Source organism: Rhipicephalus sanguineus, unplaced genomic scaffold, assembly GCF_013339695.2.
Source record: "Rhipicephalus sanguineus isolate Rsan-2018 unplaced genomic scaffold, BIME_Rsan_1.4 Seq304, whole genome shotgun sequence".
NCBI lineage: Eukaryota > Metazoa > Arthropoda > Arachnida > Ixodida > Ixodidae > Rhipicephalus > Rhipicephalus sanguineus.
Window position 1 is genome coordinate 176,765 of NW_023614978.1, and position 17,694 is coordinate 194,458.

At 47.6% G+C, this 17,694-nt stretch overlaps 1 protein-coding gene across 1 annotated transcript in view; it reads right to left on the reverse strand.

Annotated features, from left to right (window-relative positions):
• LOC119376978 (WW domain-binding protein 2-like) overlaps positions 1-17,694 on the reverse strand; it is a 152,083-nt gene that overhangs the window by 108,768 nt on the left and 25,621 nt on the right. Inside the window, 1 exon segment of the mRNA XM_037646630.2 lies at positions 7,067-7,205. Coding sequence (XP_037502558.1) covers positions 7,067-7,205 — 139 coding nt within the window.

Sequence of the window (17,694 nt, forward strand, 5' to 3'; positions counted from 1 at the left end):
CTCACACGAGGTGTTCATATTGTGATGTTCGAGGTTGTGTAGTGTGCACTCCCACGTAATGTGGTACAGGGTTGGTGTGGCCCCGCACCATGGGCATCATCCCTGTAAGATGTGGGGTGCATGCGGTGTGTGTGTAGGTCTTTGTAGGTTCTGGTTTGGAGTCTACGCCATGCACTGGCCTCCTTCGTCGCAAGCTTTTGATGAGGTGGTGGATACCGTAGGCGTCGCCCTCTGTCGTAATTCAGTATTGTGGCGTACTGGAGGTCAACTGGCTTCGGGTCCGCTGCAGTCGATGTAAGGAGCGCTCGGTTGTGTACGAAGCGTCGAGCTGCCCGGTTGGCGCGCAGGTTACCCGTGATGCCAGAGTGTCCTGGTATCCATATGACGGTCTGTATGTAGGAGTCATCCTTGCCTTCCCTTGGTATTTGTGCAAGGACATGTGCAGCAGGCACACCAATTCTGCCCTGCAGGAAGTTCCTGCAGGCCTGCTGGAAGTCCGCGAGTACTGTCAGCGGCTTGTTTGCATGCAGGCTTTCACGGATGGCAAGTGCGATGGCCAGCTCTTCGGCTTCTGTGATCTTGCAAGGGCGGACTGATGCTCCAGAGATTATGTGGCCTTGGCGGTTGCATACCACTGCCACTGCTCCTTTAGTCGTCGTCCCATACATGGCGGCGTCCGTAAAACGGGCTGTAGTTTGGAATCGATAGGTTTTCAGAAAGTATTGGGCCCTTGCTTTCCTTCTGCCGCCGTGTAGGTTGGGGTCCATGTTGTGTGGGATTGGAGCAACGTGATAGCCCTCCCGGACATGACGAGGTATCTCGCAGGTTTCCTGGGCTCTCGTTGTCGAGGCTTGGAATCCTAGGGTTTGTACGACCTGCTGGCCCGTGCGAGTACGCTCAAGTCTCTGTTGTTGTGATATGTGAAGGGCTTCAACAAGTTCGCTGAGGGTGTTATGAAGACCGAGTGCCATCAATTTCTCAGTGGATGTACTCGTCGGCAGGCGGAGAGCAGTCTTGAATGCCATTCTCAAGAGGGTGTCGGCCCGTCTGGTCTCAGATTGTGTGAGATTATAATAAGGTAGGCTATATGTTATTCGGCTTACCATCAGGCTTCGAACGAGTCAAAGGGTGTCTCCTTCCTTCATCCCTCTGTTCTTAGATGTCACCCGAGATATCATGCGTGATATAGCCCTGACGCTGGTTTGGAGGAGCATAAGGGTGTGGGTGGCTCGTTGGTTACTCTGCAGCCACATGCCCAGGATCCTGATCAATGGTTTCTCTTGTATGAGGTTTTTATTGAGGTATACAGCATAGACCGCTTATAACGTAAGTCGCCGGAGCCGCGAATATCCGACTATAAGTGGTACTGCACTATAACCAAAACAACATTTTTGAAAGGTTGCACGTGTGCAAAATATGACCAACAGGCAGTTGCACGATCCCGACTATCGAGGCATGAGACTGGGACATAAGTTTGCATCCGCTTACATTTGAAAATGTTGAACAGTTAGCGTCCGCGGAGCTGCGGTGCCAACATAACGAACACGCAAAAAATGCACCGTAACGGGAGGTCACCACGGTAACACACTGCGCGTGCGCGATGTCGAAAACGGTGGCGACCACGAACCACCACTTGAGTGTTTCACATGCACGCCCGCGTTTTCGTTAAAGGTGTAAGTCACCCCTTCTAAATGCAACAACTGCAAAATTCTTCACTGACTCGGCACCAAACCACTTCTGTAGTCCGTGGCCACCGACATATGGCAGCTGGCTCATTAGGCCTAGCGTGCACGTTGCAACATGGCATGCTGTCGTGAGAAGCTAGCCCTAGAAAACACTGAGATCGGGCATAGAAGAGATCGCACTCACGAGCTAAACCGGGAGCATCATGCGTGAAACAAAGTTTCGGTTCGCAGTTGGGAGAACAGCCGCGGCAACTATCCTGAAAAAGTCTTCCAAGCTTGTAAGTCCGCCTGTTGGTAGCAAAGGCGAAAGCTCAATCGCGTCTCAAAGCATTGTTACTTGCGGGGGAATCGAGCTTGCACGCGCGATATCTGCGCTCTACGATGAAGCAACTATTTTCCCGACGGAGACAAACAGCGGTAACGCGCTCTTGATGCAGACGGGCGCCCATTCGTAGCGGAGCACGCATGTCAAGCGGCCGAAGTAAAGGGGGCAAAGGATTCTCCGCCTGCCACGCAACCATTCCCCCTCCTCACACCACGCACCCGCACCGGGCTGCTGCCTCCCACCACCATCCCCCTTTTTTTTCTCCTTGTTTGTTTGTTCAACGTCCCCTCCTCCTTCGTAACGCCGTCGCCTCTCTCTCCCGCACCAGCGCATTTCCGCTGAGAAGCACGCTCGCTCCCTCGAATCTCTGAGAACGTTCCGGCAGCCGCATTATAACCGGTCTCTCATCGGGGGACTGCACAATAAGCGGTATGCATATGCATGGAGTTCTATGGGAGGGCAAACGGGAGTCCGAAAAAACCGCAGTATAGCCGGCGCTGCACTGTAAGCGGTTACGTTATAAGTGGTCTGAGCTGTACCTCAAGTTTTTGTGATGGGTCTGTGGGGGCTACGTGGTTACGTCTGCTTCGCCATACACGTAAGACTTCAGATTTCTCTGGGGGGTACTGTAGACCCCGTTGGCTGACATATTCTTGGATGACGTGAGCTGCAGTTTGCAGGTGCTCTTCCTTTTCAGCGAGTGATCCTTTTGTGGTCCAGAGTGTCATGTCGTCTGCATAGAAGGCGTGGCGGAGGCCTTCTACCTCCTGCAGTTTTCTGGCAAGGCCGATCATGGCTACGTTGAAGATCGTGGGTGATGTTACTGCTCCTTGCAGCGTGACCTTGTTGGAAGGTTGGTATGCAGGAGTCTGGAGCTCTCCGATCTTCAGCTCCGCTGTGTTGGCTGAAGAAGCTCTGAATGTACTTGTATGTTCTTTTACCACAGTTGGTATTTGCGAGCCCCTCCAGTATTCTTTCGTGGCTGATGTTGTCGAAAGCCCCTTTAATGTCGATGGCTAAGAGGACGTCTTCACCATTGCGGGGAACGTTGCTGAGAACCTCTTCCTTGAGTTGTAGTAGTACGTCCTGCGAGGACAGGCCAGCACGGAAACCGAACATGATGTCGGGCAGGTGCTTATTATCTTCCAAGTGCTTCTGCGGTCTTGTGTTTATGATTCTTTTGTACACCTTGCCGAGGCAGGATGTCAGCGAAATGGGTCTGAGGTTTTCGATTGCCAGCTTCTTGCCTGGTCTGGGAATCATCATTATTCTTGCATGTTTCCACATCGCTGGCCCCGTGCCTTGTTCCCAGTGTTGGTTGATGAAGGCCGTGAGTGCAGAGATAAACTTGTCGCTGAGATTTCTTATCATGGCGTTTGTGATGCGGTCTGTGCCCGCCGCCATGTTACGAGTACAGTCAAACCTCGTTACAACGAACACCACATTAACGAACATTTCAAATTAACGAACTTTTAAGAAATCCCGTGCCGACTGCTTATAGTTTCAATGTAAAAATATTTCACTACTGCGAATTTCAGAATAACGAACATTTCAGAATAACGATCGTTATTTAATTCCCGTGTAATCTTAACAACACCTCAGTACTACGAACTTATGTCCCGAAATGCGAGGATTCTTAGATTTCAGTGTATCGGCCATGGCAGTCGGAGCTCTAAGGTAGCAGACGACGCAGCGCGAAGAGCGGACGCCCTCCCGCAAAAACCAGAGATGGCGCAGGAGGAGAAAGACGCGGGCGGAGAATTTTTTTTTCCCCTCCGTTGCGGAGGCGACAACGCATCAGGTTTTGTAAAGGCCCAACCGCATGCATTGCATGCGACTTTCGAGCGAAGGCGGCTGCGAGCCTGCGAGAAACGGGCTTCGTCGCGCTGTCGCGACCGGGCAAATTACGAAAAAGAATTACAGAGTACATGAATGACGACATGCCAAATTTATTATTGTCTTGTTTGAGATAAGGATGCCATAAAAGCGTTTCGTGACTTTCTTTTTTCGCAATCTTATGTTTAACCGCGACAGTAGTCTGCTGTGATCCCATGGGGCGCCCGGAAGCATACGCTGCCTACGCTACGTCGCACTTTGCAAACTGCGTTATGTTGGGGTTAGTCCACGAGGCGCATCTCGACAACGTTTCCTCTTGCTGTCATAGAACGTTTAAGAAAAGCCGCAGCGTCTCACATCGTTGCTTCGCAGGGAGAAGGGCTACCTCACACGACGACGATGTTGACATTGCAGCAAGCGACCACCAATGCAGCAAGCTACCATCGAAACATCAAAACGAACCGTCGATCAATATTAACGACAAAATACGGCCGCTGCCTCGCTCTCCGCGTGAGATGGGGCTGTAAAGAAGGTAGTCTATAACTTGTATTCCTTGAAGTACGCGCCGATTGGAAGCATCACAAGCAAATTGCAACCGAAGCGAGGGTCAGAGATGCCGCCATTTTGCCAATCCGGGCGACAAGCGATGTTTCCTGGCTTTCCAGAAACCTGCGACGCGACAAGCGACGGCGATGGATGGCCCTCCGCGGCAGCAAATCCTGTCGGCTGTCGCTCAAAACTCGCGTGCATGCAGTTGGGCCTTAGAGGATTGCAGTGATGACATGGAGGACGATGTCACGGTAGCACCCGAAGATCGCGACGAGTCCGTGTCGGCCACAGATGCGTTGGACTACTTGAGGAAACTCCGCTTATTCATAGAAAAAAGCAGAACAGCGACCGAAGCGGCGCATAAAAATGCGGACGGTCTAGAATCGTTCGTGACGCAGAGTTTGTGCTGCACCCGTCAAAAACGGTCACGGCCTATTTCAAATAAACGTGCCTTGTTTGACGTTCACGTGTGCATTGTTGTGAGAAACGAGTTCAAGGACGTACCGTTGCAAAGGTAGGACGTTTGCGTTACTGAAATTCTATTGTTATGGTAAATTTTTGGGCTTTCACTATAACGACCTTTCAGAATAACGAACATTTTTCCGCGGTCCCCTGAAGTTCGTTATACCGAGATTTCACTGTAGTAGCTGCGATGGCCGCTGTCATTTCATTTTCAGTTATAGGTTCATCCATTGTTGGGTTCGGTTGTCCCACGTATGATGTTGTACGTGGCTCTGTGGGAGCAGAATCTCCACAGCACTTGGTCTTGACGGCGTCGATGAGGTCTTGTTGGCTGCCTGGGTGTGTGTGTAGTAAGCGCTCCAGGGCCTTGTGTCCCTCTCCATTGGTCTTGGTGGGGTCGGCGATGGCTTTGAGGATGTCCCATGTCTTGGCTGTACCAAGGGTGCCATCCAGGGAGTCACAGAATTTATACCTTTTCGCCGAGGCGAGTTGCCATCACGCGTTGCCATCTTCTGTTCCGCTGTTATTTTTGCTATGCGTGTCCTCAGTTTCCTATTGTTCTTCTGCTTTTTCCAGCGGCGGGTAAGCCCTTGTCTGGCGTCCCACAGATGTAGTAAATGGGAATGCACCTCCGGGAGGCCGCCCAGGATGCCACAGACGGCAGCAAAAATGTTGTAATGCAAGGGACGATGATGATGATAACAGGAAGGGAGGTGAGCTAATAAGGCGGCAATAGATGCTAGTTGGTATGTCTTCATGCTTGTAGTGTGCTGCCAGTGGACACGGACCAGAAAAAAACAAGGAAATCGCCCTGTGTTGTTTTCCTCGTTTTTTCTGGTCCATGTCCACTGGCAGCGCACTACAAGCATGAAGGGAGGTGAGGAAGAGGAGAAGAAAAACCCGCATGTAGGCCGTCAGACGTCTGCACCCTCCCGTACGCTGCAGATCTGAGGCAGCTGGCCAGCCTTCCTGCGAGGGAATCCTGTGAGGCTGCAACTCACCAGTGGCACGCTGGTTGCACTACTTTCCCGAGTGAGGTCTGGGAGGGCAACCAAGTGGGTAACAGGTGTGGTTTAACCTGCGGGATATCCTTCAAGAAGCTTTAGGGGCTCGCAGCGGTCACCTGGAAGACTTCGATTGTGGAGCTGCACTCGATGGCCTCTTGGCACCCTCGCTCAGCGCACCAGCTCTCCAGGTTTTATACCCGGTCACACTGGCAAATTTGGCGTCATTTTGAGCGAGTGCACTTACGCTCACAGAGTGTCACTTTGGCGGCGCGCTGCTACACGAGAAAGATAAGTGTGCTTTGGAAATGATGGCAGTGGCAATTGGTGGTTTAGTAGCGCAACATATATTTGTTATTTTTGGCAATGCTCGCTGTTTAGTAGCGTATTATAGGCATGAACATAATTTACAATAAACTTTGCGCGCAAATGAAGTAAATGTTGCAACCACATAACATCATTGGTCATCGCGAGCCGAGACAAGACAGTGTCATATCAAAGACGAACTGAAAAAAAAAATTGCGGATGCCGGTGCAGAAGGGATGCGTAGTGGTGACGGCCGTTTGGAGCGTGTTTCGGCAGCACTTATTTGCTCCTCCCAAAGGCGTATGAGCGCCCGCGTCCCTGCGTCGGACCACTTTGTCTTCGTGGAAGTGGCACCTGTGGCACACGCCATCGCAAATGACTAAAGAATGACTGATCTACACATTTCTGAGAAATCCGTATGGATTTCTTTGTGGCTTCGTGCTACAAACGGGTGGTTGTCTATTTTCCCTTTCTTAACCTCACAGTCATAGCCTGTTTGCAAGATAAGGTGCCTCTAATGCTTGGTGTAATGTACCCTAAAGTTCAGCACAGTCTAAGCACGATCGACATAAGTAACACCAACACCCTGACAGCACACTTTACTTTCACGGTGCACAAATTTAATTTTTGATGTAACAAAGTTAATCGTTACATTGTGGCCAAACTCTACTAGTTTACCTTTCGCCAGTATGACTGCTGCATTCTTTACTCTCACAAGCATGAGGCACACCACTCTTGGTACAATCATTGGCTCATGCAGATGAGTGTGAAGAGCAGGCCTTGTGTGCTCAATAAACAGCAACTAAACACAGTCTAAACATCCCATTGGGCTCTTCATCAGCTTAATACGCTAGTTTCCTTTCAATCTCAACATAGTGCCGCTAGAGACAATGCGTTACCGTTCTGTTCGGCCTTGACAGTGCCCTTGATGTAGTTTGCACCGAAGATTGGCTGCTCCAGGCCAAGGCTACTCATGGTGAAGAAAGGAAAGCTGAACGACTGCAGGAAGTCTTTGCTGTTGCTGTTGGTGAACACCATCTGCAATGGACAGAGATAAGCTACGCTTGCCTTGTGGGTTATAAATATAAACGCAGCCGTTTGGAGCACTGCTCAAAACCACAGAGCCCGCTTTGATTTTGCAACATCAAGGAAGATGCTGCACCTGCTTCATCGGGCCCCACTAGACTACAGAATACTCTCCGATTTTGCTAATATTATCACAACTTTCAATTATTAGAAGTTTTAATAAATATGACTCGGGGCAACACACCAACTATCATTGTGATGTTTGTTGCAGTGCTAAAACAACATTATAGACAGCTCTGCATGATTGTAAGTAATGTTTTTAGGCATCAGCCATCACACTGGTATTCATTCTTATACAACATGTGCACGTGCGTGTAATTAAGGGACATGTGACAGCTGGTAGTGCCTCCCCAACCTCGAGACACTTTCCCACACGACACCAGTGCACTGCGGCGAAAGTGACTTTAAGAAGCATTTGGCAGATCAAGGCCAGGCTTTCTTTTTGCTAAGGCGAAAGCCTCCTCAAACATGAAAAGTTGTCATCGGCGTTGGCAACATCAACACGAGTGATGCCGAAAATCACGATTATGTGATGACTAGAGGCCGGATTTTTAGGCATTAATAAGCTCGTTTTAGGCACCAAAAATAGGCAGTCACAACAATGTTTCAGGTTTCCAAAATCGTAAATATAGGCCCAATAAATTTCACATAAATTCAAATATTTTCAAATGAAGACGTGCGCGACCTCTGTCTACGACAGGAAAACAAAAATTTTATTGTTTAAGATGGCACAAAGGTGCCAACAGTTGAACATAGTCGTGCCATTGTGCTTTGTCCCGCATGGTTCAGTGGACACTTGACGGTGAGTCAAGCGTCCACTGTTGAATCAACACACTCCTGGGTGTCTTTTTGGCATGACTGAGAAGGGCAGAGCAGGAGCAGATAGCCAGATCGCTAAAAGACCAGAAGGGAAAGATTCCTCCTATTGGCCCGGTCGACTAGCGTGGAGGCAATTTTTCTCCTGGCAGTGAACCACTGGTGTAACCGGGGGGAGGGGAGGGGGTTCGAAATGCCAAAAACAGGTATTTCTAGGCACTATAAAAACACTATAAAAGCCCTTCTTATTTTCTAATTCATGCTCATATATCAAAGTGGTGCGATAGGAGTACAAGGAACAAAATAGGCATTTGCTTATAATGTGGTCTCTAGTGATGACGTCACCATAGCATCACAGGTCGTCATGAAATAACATCATGTGACATCACATGATGACGCCATTGCATGACACTGTCGCTTGATCATGGAGGCACTGCAAAACCACTCGAGGTGCAGAAAGCTTCTAATTCCTCCGCAGTGCAAAACTACACTGAGTGCGGAAAGCTTTCAGGCGGGCGGGAAGGGAAGCAATACAAGAGACTCGGAGGAAGAAGAAGACGGCCTTCTAGTCATCTTAGGCATGAAAGACAATACGACTTTCTTCCACAGTCAGTACGCGATTGTTGGTGCATGCGATTTGGCTAGTTTGGCCATTTTGTAGGCAGGCAAACAGCTTTATTTGCAACTGTTAAACGTGTATGTTGAGTTAGAAGCAACAAAGGCAGCAGATATTTCTAGGCATGGACAAGCAAAAAGTTTTGCACAATGGGCAATTTGAACTAAGCGGTTTTAAAATACATTAAAAACATGGCAGACCAACCAAAAATTAAAGATTTATTTGAATGAACTGAAAGTCTGAATTATTGAGAGTCTGCTTCACATTTCTATTCAGCCTCACCCCATGAACATGTCAGCACCAGATGGTTTCCTACGTTATGGCCGCTTCTTGCAGTACAATTTGCCATCCTTTCATGTTCTCACAACATCTCCGATGTTGAGCTTTGTAGTTCAGAGGCATATCCAATAGGGCTTGTTGTTGACTAATCATACAGGAAAACAGTGCACAGAACCAACAATGGCAGCCTTGTGTGAAAACAAGCTGATGTTTCTAAAGACCACAGCTATGATGGTGGTATAAGCACATCTGTGTAGACATGTATTTAAGAGCGCAGCTCCCATTCCTGCATTGAGTGCCACAGCCTAGCAAGGGTGAGGCCTCGCATGCATGTCCACCAATCAGAGTTCAGAGTGCAGTCAGATGGTGTGGAATTTTGGTTTCTTTTGATGTCTCCTATGGCCCTACCCTCGGCACATCTCAGTAAAGCCGGCGTGCATTGAAACCATACAACGAAAAGACAATAGTGGTGCTAGTGCCTATTCCCGCATCATCTCCACCTTTCGCCTGTTACTGTAACTGTATAGTGTTCAAAATGGACAGAGCAACATTTAATAATTACATGACAAACATTCTTATTGTAGAGATGCTGGGGTTTTATGTTCCAAAACCACAATATGAACATGAGGGACGCCGTTGTGGAGAGCTTCGAATTCATTTCGACCACCTGGTGTTCTTTAATGTGCACCTAAATCTAAGTACACGGGCATCTAGCACATTTTGCCTCCTTTGAAATGCAGCCCCCATGGCCAAGATTCGATCACGCAACTTTTGGGTGAGCAGTCGAGCACTATAACTACTAGACCACCATGTCCGGTATTCTTATTGTAGCGTTTGGTAACTTTAAAAGTAGATAACTTGTGCAGATATGCACGCAATTCATGCCATTGGAATTTACGTTCTCTGGCGACCCGGGAAACAGATGTAGAGTTGCGTTCAAACTTCACATTGGGGAGTATTGTAACCACTGGCAATTTCTTTTTCTTTTTTCAGTGCTTGGCAAATATAAAAAAGCTGCTCATCAAAATAAATGTTCTGTTGAAAGTACAGTGCTGTGTGTGTCTTTTCTTGTGTTCTCTATTAGTCTTCCACGTCGCTTGCCCGTACTCCGAGATAAGGCAAGAAAAAAAGAAAAGTTACATTGCTGACAGCAAGGTACGTAAGCTCTGACATACACCACTGGGCATCCTACCGAGGGTCCATCCCTTGCATCATATATTACAGCAGTGCACGGAGCGGTCTCAAAGGACATCACCAGAGAGACAGAAATTACTGCAAAACATGCTTCGGCCCCGTTGCACAAGTATTTGCACGAGTGCTCTGCAATCATGCAGGTACGCACGCCAATATTCAACCCACTCTTCATACGAGCAGCTTCCAGCGAAGTGTGTGAATCCCCACAGTGCTCACAGTAAAGTGACCATCACAAAGCTAATAAGCAGTTTCTAGACTTTTCATGGCAACAAAGCCCTGCTTAGCCAAGAAAAAAAATCGCAGAAAGTGCTACTCCACATAGGTGCTCTTCAAACGACGGACATTTGTGATAATGAGAAACTGATTTCGTGTTCCAAGCATTCAATCTACAGCATTCGCGAATAATTTGAGGCAATACGCCACCTAGGGGAGAGAGCGCGAAACAGGCTATTGAGGTCCATGTAGCAAACGACATTCACTTTCACACGTACGGTAGCGGTTTTGGGGGATGAATTCATTGTCAGCGAAGAAAAAAATGCGTTGAGAACAGGGTGTCGGAACGAAATGTTTTTCGTTTCGGTATTAGTTTCGTTCCACCGCAAAGAGTTCCGTTCCGTTTCTGTTTCGGAACGAACAAAAAATGTTTCGCAACGGTTCGTAACGGTTTTTTTTTGTATGCAGAATTTTGAAGTTAAGGTAATCATAAGGAACATTGGATTTGTGATGTAGTTACCTGCCCTCCTCTTAAGAAAGTGGGACAAGGGTAAAACACTTTCTTCAGAGGAGCAGAAGTAACTGTACCACGAATTCCTACCAACTAGCACAAACCAAATTAATTTCAAAGTCATAGTACTTATTTCTCAAAAGACAAATACGAATTTTTTTGTATGCAGAAATTTGAAGTTAAAGGGGTACTGACACCTTTTTTCGAAGGCGAGTTTACTCTGCCATACAAATCTGCTGTATGCAGAGATGGCTCTGAGCAAGTGTTAAGCTCAGTGAATGCTGATAAAGTATTTTATTTTGATATTAAAATCAGTTTTTCCATGGCGCACCTACTGACATCGACACTAGCTTGACGTCAGGCTACAGTACAAATTCTGGTGACTTCACACAGCAGTATGGCTAGTTGTGATGACGTTAGGTACCAAAACTTCCAAGATGGCCGCTTGTGCGTCATCAAAACTTCCAAAATGGCCGCTTGTGCGTCACCAATGAAGCCACGGTGCGGAGCGGCCGTGGAAACGTCACTATATATTGTACGAGCACGTGACGAGAAGCTCATACCGTGTTGTGACGTCAGGGTACAGTAGAAACCTAAACCAGCTTTTAAAAACATACTGTAATTACTTTTTCAGGGCGCACTCGCGCTTAGCATTACCTTTTCTAGGCTCTTGAGTGCTTGACCTTTCATCTGACGCAAAAAAAGGACAACTGAAAATATTCGTGTCAGTACCCCTTTAAGGTAATCATAAAGAACATTGGATTTGTGATGTAATTACCTACCCTCCTTTTAAGAAAGTGGGACAAGGGTAAAACACTTTCTTCAGAGGAGCATAAGTAACTGTACCACGAATTCCTACCAACTAGCACAAGCGAAATTAATTTCAAAGTCATAGTACTTATTTTCTGAAAAGACAAATCAGAATTTTTTTAGTAGGCTCAATGCTTTGTGTCAAGGGAGTGAGTACGATCTCAGAAGCAGCACGTCATTGAGTGTACTACCTGATGTATGAGACCGCTGTTCTGATAAAAAGATCGCCAGGCCTGCCTGGAACACGCAGCACAGTCACAGTGAAAGCTGGAAGAGCGGAGTTTGTAGAGCCCGTTGTAGAGTCTCTTGGGGCAACTAATACAAGTACACATGCAAGGTACCCATTACGCCACAAATCGTAATTTTTCTGAAGTAGTTCCAACTATGCCATTTTTCGTCATTCTTCGGAGAATCGTGGTACCCGCTACACATCTGTAAGGCGTTATGTGCATTTTGTGGTGTGGCTGATGACGATAAAGAATTATTACTGAGCACTTTGCAGTGGGAGGGAAGCAGTGTTGCGAAATCGGCACCTCCATTCGATTCCAATTCCATTCCGGGGAATTAGAACTTGCCGCAATTCCATTCCTTTCAAATCCTCGAAATGAAAAAACTTAGTCCATTCCCACTCCGGGAATGGCCGGGCAGTTCAATTCCATTCCTGTAATTCCTCAACGTAGTAAAGGTATCTGATAGTTTTATCGAGTTAAGAATGAATGCCCCATAAAGCTGATGTCATCAGATGCATTAAGAACTGCAAAAGTACGCAAAACACAGTACCAATGTCAAGAGACAGTAGCTAGGTGACGTATCTCGTGCAGTAAAACCACCCTACTTATTCCCATAGGGGTAATTCTCCCGCTACCTATAGTATTTCCATGGTCAGCATGTTTGAACGAATGGTGATGTTTTAATATTGTTTAAGCCTAAATGTGTTAATGCTAAAATGACGACTTAGCGCATTTTGATGCTGACAAAAGTAGTCTTCAAGAAGACTAAGCAGTTTTGCCACGAGTCTGGAGCGGTCGTGAATATGGAGAAAACTAAGATTTGGTTAATGGGGAACAAAACCCTCTAGGTGTGCTGGTATTACTTGGAACAGTGCACCGCTTGGGCACCTTGTGCCTTTGCACTGAATACGGAACACTGGGCCGCACTGCTCGTCAGCACTCACACTTGTCAAGCGCCTCGCAAGCATGGATGGGGTGAAAAGAACTTTCTGTGTAAGCCTGTGCGCAGGTATGACTGCTCATGAAATAAAGATCCGGCTGTGCATAGAGCATTCGGCACTTTCGTGTGGGAGGAGGAGGAAAAGAAAAACTGAAGGACAGGGAGGCTAGCCAGTTCTCAGACAGGCTCGCTACCCTGTGCTGGGGAAAGGGGAAGGGGGAGTGAAAGATGATAGAAAAGAGATGTTACAAAAAAAGAACAGAAAAACAACAATACGACAAACTACACCGCTTAAGGTCTGTCTCTGAGACTAGTTGTGCGCAAAAGAAGCAACAACGCTCTCAAAGCTTTCCGTGCCGAGGACGGTTTCGGCCAGTGTCCCAAGAGCTTATCCTTCCCACAATGGGCGATTGTCAAGTCTATCTAAAGGCCTGAACACATGGACACATTGCAGCGTGTCAGCGCGTGACCTTTTGACAAGGAGTCGCGCCCTCTCCCTATAGGAAGAGCAGGCGCGTGGCTACGTGAAGCTGCGTGCCCTCTCTCTCCATAGGGAGAGGGCGCGGCGCCGCGTCAAAAAGTCACGCGCTGACACGCTGCAATGCGTACGTGTGTTCAGGCCTTTAGACTTTGGACAGTTCTTTTCTTGGTGCATTGAACGTGAAATCAGTGCGAATTAACCAATGCGCAGGGGTAACTTGTTTCTCCCTTCAGCATCTGCTAGGATAATGCATTTGTTTGTACACTAATTTAGGACTCGGTTTGTAGTAGGCGCGTTGCTTATAAATGTGTTAAAAATACTGCTTTATTGTGAAATTCGAGGCTTAACTTACTAATGTTTTAAGTTTGAAAAAGAGCACGTAGACGAAAACGTGCTCTATTTTAAAAAAGACGTAATTCCATTGCCATTCCATTCCGAGCAAAAGGCGCTTAATTCCATTTCCATTCCATTCCACGAAGCGTTGTCCCCCTTTCATTCCGGTGTCGTGAAAATGCGGAATGATTCCTGAGTCATTCCAATTCTGGAGTGGCAACTCCGCAACACTGGTGGGAAGCAATAAACCACACACTCTTTGCGCTATTAGCATTGCGTGATGACTGGTTGTTATTTTACTCTTTTGCCACGCTTATTACATATGCATACCTGCCAAGTTTGAAAAACGGAATCCGAAAGACTACTACTCAGGGGGGGGGTTAAAATATGTCGTCCGCGGGGAGGGGAGGGGGTATAAAAGAATGCTGACCGGGGGGGGGGGGGGTACTGCGATAGGAATTATATGGACACTGTCAGCGGGATTTTGTGGTCGCCGCTGATCTGTACAGAGTCCAAACCGATAACGTCGCTTACGCATCGTCTGTTTCACGTGCGAGTAAAGCGCGCTAGCGCTAGGGACGAACGCGGTTGAAGCAGAGATGAAATGACCCGACCGTCACTGTCGCACGAAGGGCACATGCGATAACATCGCTCTGCGTGCGAGGCCTGTCGTCACTTGCTTACCAGTTATTTCGTCGGGCAAGATTTTGTGTGTACACAAACGCATCATCTACGAAATATTAACGGCTGATATAACCTATAACACATTTGGAATGTGGCCAGATGTGGCCAGACAACTTCGCTCATGTGGCCAGACAAAGCACTGGACGCGTGGGGCGAAATTAGATTTCCGGGAGATTTTCCTATGACCCATACAACCGGGAGAAACGTTCAAAATCCGGGAGTCTCCCGGGTAATCCGGGAGACTTGGCAGGTGTGCATATGTTAACACGATTCCTTGCCCGACATGACGCCTGTATAGAGTATTTTTGCAAAGGAGTTACAAGCACCAGCGTGGCACCGTGGTGGAAAACCTGACTGCCACGCAGAGGGCGTGGGTTAAAATCCCATCCGATCCTAGAAATTTGTTTCTCATTTAACTTTTTTTATTTCACGCGATAGCGGTCACAGACGCCGCCGCCGGCGGACAACTATGGCGCCAAAATCAGCTGTCGTGATCTTATAACAGCTTCCGCTGCAACAAACTTCAGCGCCGACAATGACCTCTCCACTTTGGCCTGCGTGACAGGCGCGTAAAAGCCCACTTGCGTTAATATAAACATCTCTGGTTGCCACTGTTTTCGTTTTTCACACAATTTCAACATATCTTTGCTGTGGAATTCCTGCCTGAGGTACATTGTGAACCGAAAAACGATAAAAAAATTTCGAATTCACTGTGGAACGAAATAATAGATAAAGTTTTGGTTACGTTTTCGTTCTGGTCAAAAATGTCTTTTTTTCGTTTTTCGTTTTCTATTTTCGTTCCGTTCCGACACACTAGTTGAGAAGTAGTCTTTCTGCGTTTCGCGGTGTACGTGGCGAGGACAATGGGATAGTATCTCTCGACAAGTTTCCGTTTACTGAGTGAACGGCGAAGAACGCCGTAAATAATTAACCTCTGCTTCGGCAAAGTTACTCCAACGATGATTTGTTCTCGGCACTTCAGGAACAATACGCCGCTGTTCTAAAGATTTGGTACACTCTTCGAACGACATCATCGAACACTAAGGATAACACAGCTGGAATGAATCTGAATCGGTTTATGGGAACATGACGAAGCGACACAAGCTAGAGACGCTGTAGTGGACGGCTCCAGATAACCTCGACCAGCTGGGATTCTGAAATTGTGCAGTACGCGTGCACCTAGCATTTCACCCCCATCGAAATGCGACAGCCACAACTGGGATCAACCCCACGTCTTTCGGGTCAGCATTCAAGCACCGTAACCGCTGTGCCACAGGGGCGGGCAAAATCGAAATCTACGTAGTGTTGATGTCAGCGTGCTTGCTGCGCAGCGTCAAGGAAGGCCTGAGATGCTTGCTATATTATGACATGTAGTAGCTTTAAGCCTTGCTTTTAGATGTTGCGCGCTCGATTTCCTCGATTTGTGGGCACGCGCCCAACCTAATCTAGTAATGTTGGTATAGCCTGCCTGACGTCTCATCATAGGGTTCAGGGAGGTACGAAAGGGCCAATTTACAGCTACCTATAATGATACATTGCTGTAGCAGCAAGTAAGCAGAAGAATTTGCGGGCATGATAATTCCACTCATATACGCAGATCAGCTGACACACGCACGAACAGACAAATCAATAAGGCTCTGCGCATTGCAAAAAATGGTGAACAAGTTTCCTGCGATCATTTCTTCAGCAGTTAGTAGTAATTGTTTCTCTCCGCTTCTTCTACATAAAGCCTTATTTCGCTCAGTGTACCATCACCGCCTCATTCTTTGGATTTGAACACATTTATACAAGGACGCGACGAAGTAACTGGCTGACAAAGTCACTGCAAAATACTGACGCGTCACCGTGATGCTCTAGGCAATCAGCATTCGATAAACGATACCCACCGGTAAAACCGAGTGCGTTAGCCCACCTACCTTCAAAACACTGCCGAACAGTTTGTCTGCCTTGCCGATTGACACGGCCCATGACAGCACAGCAGCACTTACCTAGCAGTAGACTAGAATGGCTGATATGCGTTTTCACTTAGCTAAAAAGCCAGCAGTGAAGGGCGATTGGCCATCGAAGATCACAGGCTCAACAAAAACACTTCGCAACCGCGCTGGGATTTCTTGTGCATCCGAATACATGCCTGTTGTTTACATGAACAGTGCAACAACATTTATTTTATCGTCGATCTTGCCCTTCGCGACAACCAAAATGAGGCACTCGGCATTAACCACACTCTCACCTTCGACAAAACACCGCGTTTTCACATCGCAATCTAGTAAACACAGTATTTCCAGCAGCAACAATCCGCACACGGACCTCCTTACCGTCGCCATCTCTCTGCGAGTGTTGCCTAACTTCGCAGCGCCCCCTGGATTTCGTTTTAGGTGCAAATAGAAGCCTACTTTGCCCTTAAAAGCCAAGGGCAGCAATTCTTCAATAACATAATTCCTGGGGCTTTACGTGCCAAAACCATAATATCAGTAGGGGCATACCGTAGTGGAAGACTCCGAATTAATTTCGACCACCTGGGGTTCTTTAATGTGCACCTCTAAAAGTACACGGGCCCCTAGAATTCGCCTTCATCGAAATGTGACTGCAGCAGTAGGGTGCAGCAATATTTTTTATACCGAATACCTCGTTTATCATATACTAGTAAGGTAGAAACCTACAGCAGTGCTGTTTGTCTAGCTAAGCAGTGTTTGCATCGAAATGCAACACTAGCCATCACTTTCCACAAGACGCGTGCCGAACCGGACTACTTCGCGTAGCAGTACATGCGCAGACGCTCCGCCCCATAGCTTTCCCTTCATTGCCAAGAAAAGTTGTCCGTGAGTATACCGCACGAGCAGACAGCGGAAGGGCAAGGTTCTCCCTGCGCAAATATTAGAAGAAGCAAGTGAGCTGGCCGACGACTTTTAAATGCGTCCATTTAGGCAGCCTTCATGTGAGCGCCTCCGTCAGAGGCACGGAGGCGCGCACATGAAGGCTCCCTACGCCCGTTGTGCTCCTCGCGCCATCTCGCTGGTAATGAAAAAATGCTTATAAGCGCCTGCCGTCTCTGAGTCCTGCCAGCGGTAAAGGGTGTGTATACTATAACGGTCGCCGTTAGCTACATGAAGGATCTGCTCTTTGTGGCGTAACGACTAGCGCCACGCGCTGCGGAGCGAGAGGTTGCTGGTTCAATTCCGCGCTTCGCAAGCATTTTTCTGAATTATTTTTCTTTTGAGCTTTATATACACAGTGATGCTACCGAGGACTTCTGATTTGGAGCAATTTTTGGAGCAGCAAAATTTCCGTTTTGGAGCACTTTGGAGCAGCAAAATTTTCATCTTGGAGCACTTTG